The following is a 3,605-nucleotide window of genomic DNA, read 5'->3' as shown; positions in this document are numbered from 1 at the left end:
CAGGATAAGACATCCTCACCTATCCATCTTTGCATCTTCTGTCCACCCGACTTGTTCTGAAGCCGCTACGAACATTGGTGCGTCTGTGGGGACGTCTAAATGGAAGCTGTACTGGGTCTTGGCGACCAAGGCCGGGCTGCCGGAGCGGAGGGGGCAGCCTCCGTCGCCTCGCAAGGGGGGCGGCGAAGGTCCCCCCATCGACGCACGGGACCATCGAGGAACGGGCGGCGATAGCGCATAAAGAATGCAAGAGCTGCGCCACGAGTCCAGACCTGGAGCGGCAGCTGCCGACCGGAGCGGGGACGCTCCCTCTACCGATATACCCCGTCTCCGGAAGCGAGGAGGAAGACTCTTACCGAAGCCGCCCGCGGACGGAAGCAGAGAGTTCGCGGAGGAGTCACCCATAATGAGGAGACGAAATGACACATCTCTCTCGAGGCAGACCGACCCATCGAGCGACAAGAGGTCGCGAAGACGGAAGAACACGACAACCTGTGATAATGGGCGCCACCCTGTTTCCACGATCTATCCTCGAGGTCCGGCTGCCGAAACACTTCGACAAGCCAACGGACATGAGGTACGACGGAACTCAAGACCTCTAGAACACCTGACGGCCTTCGAGGCCAGGATGAATCTAGGGGGTAGGCGACGAAGTGAGATGCCGCGCCTTCCCGGTGACCTTAGCAGGACCAGCGATCAAATGGTTTAACGGCCTCCCTCAAGGTTCTATCTACAATTTCTCAGACATCAGCCGCGCTTTCCTGGCTCAATTCACAACGCGAATAGCAAAGGCTAAGCACCCCATCAACCTTCTGGGGATAACTCAGAGACAAGGGGAATCGACAAGGAAGTACTTGGATCGGTTCAACGACGAATGCTTGGAAATTGACGGCTTAACCGACTCGGTGGCCAGTCTTTGCCTAACGAACGGCCTCCTCAACGAGAACTTCCGGAAACACCTCACCACGAAACCAGTTTGGACGATGCATGAAATCCAAACAGTGGCCAAGGAGTATATAAACGAGGAAGTCACCGAGTCGTGGCTGCCAATAAACGGCAGTCCGGTTACAGCCAAGCACGGCAGCCCGTCGACGGAGAAAGAGCAAAGGAAAAAGCTAGGGAAGAGGCGTCAAACAGGGCACCTCGACCATTCCCCAGGGTCGGGAAATTCAATAATTACACCCCACTCACTCTCCCCATTGTGGAGGTCTACCAACAGATAGCGGAGAAGGGAATCCTCCCGAAGCCCCGAGCACTTAAGGACCGAACAGGAGGAAACAAGAACCTTTACTGTGATTACCACAAGGGGTATGGCCATCAGACTCAGGACTGTTTCGACCTGAAGGATGCACTAGAACAGGCGATAAGGGAAGGAAACCTAGCCGCGTTCTCCCATCTCATCAGGGAGCCGAGAAGGCGTTATCGCGATCAAGATGAGGAAGCCAAGGCGCGCTCGACCAGGCGGCGGCAGGAACCCGAAGGCGGGGACCATGGCCTCACCGTGATAAACGTGGTAACGGCAAAGAACGCCGCACCAAAATCCCGGTCGGCACACAAGAAGGACGCCAAGGTTTTGACGATCTCATCTCCACCCGTGCAGAATACCAAGAAACCTCCGTCCATTTCTTTCGGCCCAGAAGATCAATGGTTCAGCGACGCCCCGGAAAACCCTCCTATGGTCATAACGGCCAGAGTGGGAACCGGCCTCGTCAAACGGATCCTTATCGACACCGGGGCTGATTCAAACATCATGTTCCGCAACGTGTTCGACGCACTGGGGCTGAAGGATGCCGACCTGACGACCCACCAGCACGGGGTTATCGGGTTAGGCGATCACTTCATCAAACCAGAAGGAGTCATTTCCCTACCGATCTCGGTAGGACAGTTGCAAGGCCGAAGATCGGCGATGGCCGAATTCGTGATCCTCCGAGACTCCACAGCCTACAACATCATCTTGGGAAGAAAGACAATCAATGACGTCGAAGCCATAATCAACACCAAGCTACTAGTTATGAAGTTCGTCACCGATGATGGATCCATAGGGACCATAAGAGGAGACCTCGAGACGGCGGTCGCTTGTGACAATGCCAGCCTTTCCCTCAGAAAGAAGTCCAAGGAAGCATCTGGCGTATTCCTAGCCGACCTCGATGCCAGAGTAGAAGACAACCCGAGGCCGGAACCAGAAGGGGACCTGGAGAAATTTAGCATCGGTGACGAAGGGGAAAAATTCACGTTCGTTAACAAGAACCTCCCATGAGTTGAAGAAGCCTTTGATTGAAATGATAAGGCCAACAAGGACCTGTTTTGCATGGACGCCAGCCGACATGCCGGGCATCGATCCACAAATCATTTCACATCACCTAGCCGTCAAGCCGGAAGCACGACCAGGGCTCAGCGAAGGAGAAAGATGTCGGCGGAAAGAGCAGAGGAGGTAGCCAAGCAAACGGCCGGCCTCCTAGAAGCAGGCTTCATACGAGAAGTGGACTACTCGTGGCTCTCAAATGTGGTATTAGTGAAAAAACACAATGGCAGATGGAGAATGTGCGTGGACTACTCTGACCTTAACAAAGCATGCCCCAAAGATTGCTTCCCCCTCCCCAACATAGATGCACTCGTCGACGCCGCGGCGGGGTACCGGTATCTGAGTTTCATGGACGCCTACTCCGGTTACAACCAGATACCGATGCACCGACCAGACGAAGACAAAATGGCGTTCATAACGCCACGAGGAACTTTCTGCTACAAAGTAATGCCGTTTGGCTTGAAAAATGCAGGGGCGACATATCAAAGGCTGATGAACAGAATATTCCACGACATCATAGGAAAAACGGTCGAAGTTTATGTGGACGACATCCTGGCAAAAACAACACGACCTGACGACCTCCTGAACGACCTGGCAACTGTGTTTGCGTCCCTCCGTCAACATGGTATGAGGCTGAACCCCCTCAAGTGCGCCTTCGCCATGGAAGCCGGCAAGTTTCTGGGATTTATGATAACTCAGAGAGGGGTAGAAGCCAACCCGGAGAAATGCCAGGCAATACTTCAGATGAAGAGCCCGGGCTGTGTCAAGGACGTCCAGAGGTTGGCAGGGCGATTGACATCACTTCCCGGTTTCTCGGGGCCTCGGCGACAAAGGCCCTGCCATTCTTCAATCTCATGAAGAAAGAGTGACGTTTGAGTGGACACCCGCGTGCGAAGAAGCCTTTCAACACTTCAAGGAAATCTTAGCGACACCTCCTGTCCTCGCGAAGCCAAGGGACGGGGAACCACTGTACCTGTACCTCGCTATAACAAGCGAAGCCCTGGCCGCAGTTCTAGTGCGGGAAGACGGGAGGACCCAACAACCGGTCTACTTCATAAGCAGGGCCTTACAAGGAGCAGAGTTAAGATATAGCAAGTTGGAAAAGCTAGCCTTAGCACTCCTGACTTCCTCGAGAAGGTTAAAACAGTACTTCCAGAGTCACCAAGTGGTCGTCAGAACGGACCAAGGGATCCGGCAAGTTCTCCAGAAACCCGACCTGGCGGGAAGAATGATGACTTGGTCCATCGAACTCTCTCAATATGACATACGGTACGAGCCCCGGCAAGCCATCAAGGCGCAGGCC

At 54.3% G+C, this 3,605-nt stretch overlaps 1 protein-coding gene across 1 annotated transcript; it reads left to right on the top strand.

The window, feature by feature from the left end:
* The first annotated feature begins 406 nt into the window (after nt 1–406).
* On the top strand, nt 407–2,257 carry LOC130934515 (uncharacterized). The gene is made up of 3 exons (XM_057864076.1): nt 407–641; nt 745–974; nt 1,061–2,257. Exons 1-3 carry the CDS (start codon nt 407–409, stop codon nt 2,255–2,257), a joined length of 1,662 nt encoding a protein of 553 aa, XP_057720059.1.
* The last annotated feature ends 1,348 nt before the right edge of the window (nt 2,258–3,605 follow it).

The sequence above is a fragment of the Arachis stenosperma genome, chromosome 6, assembly GCF_014773155.1.
Source record: "Arachis stenosperma cultivar V10309 chromosome 6, arast.V10309.gnm1.PFL2, whole genome shotgun sequence".
Lineage (NCBI taxonomy): Eukaryota > Viridiplantae > Streptophyta > Magnoliopsida > Fabales > Fabaceae > Arachis > Arachis stenosperma.
Note: the sequence above shows the minus strand (reverse complement) of the source record. Positions and strands in the feature narration are given on the sequence as shown.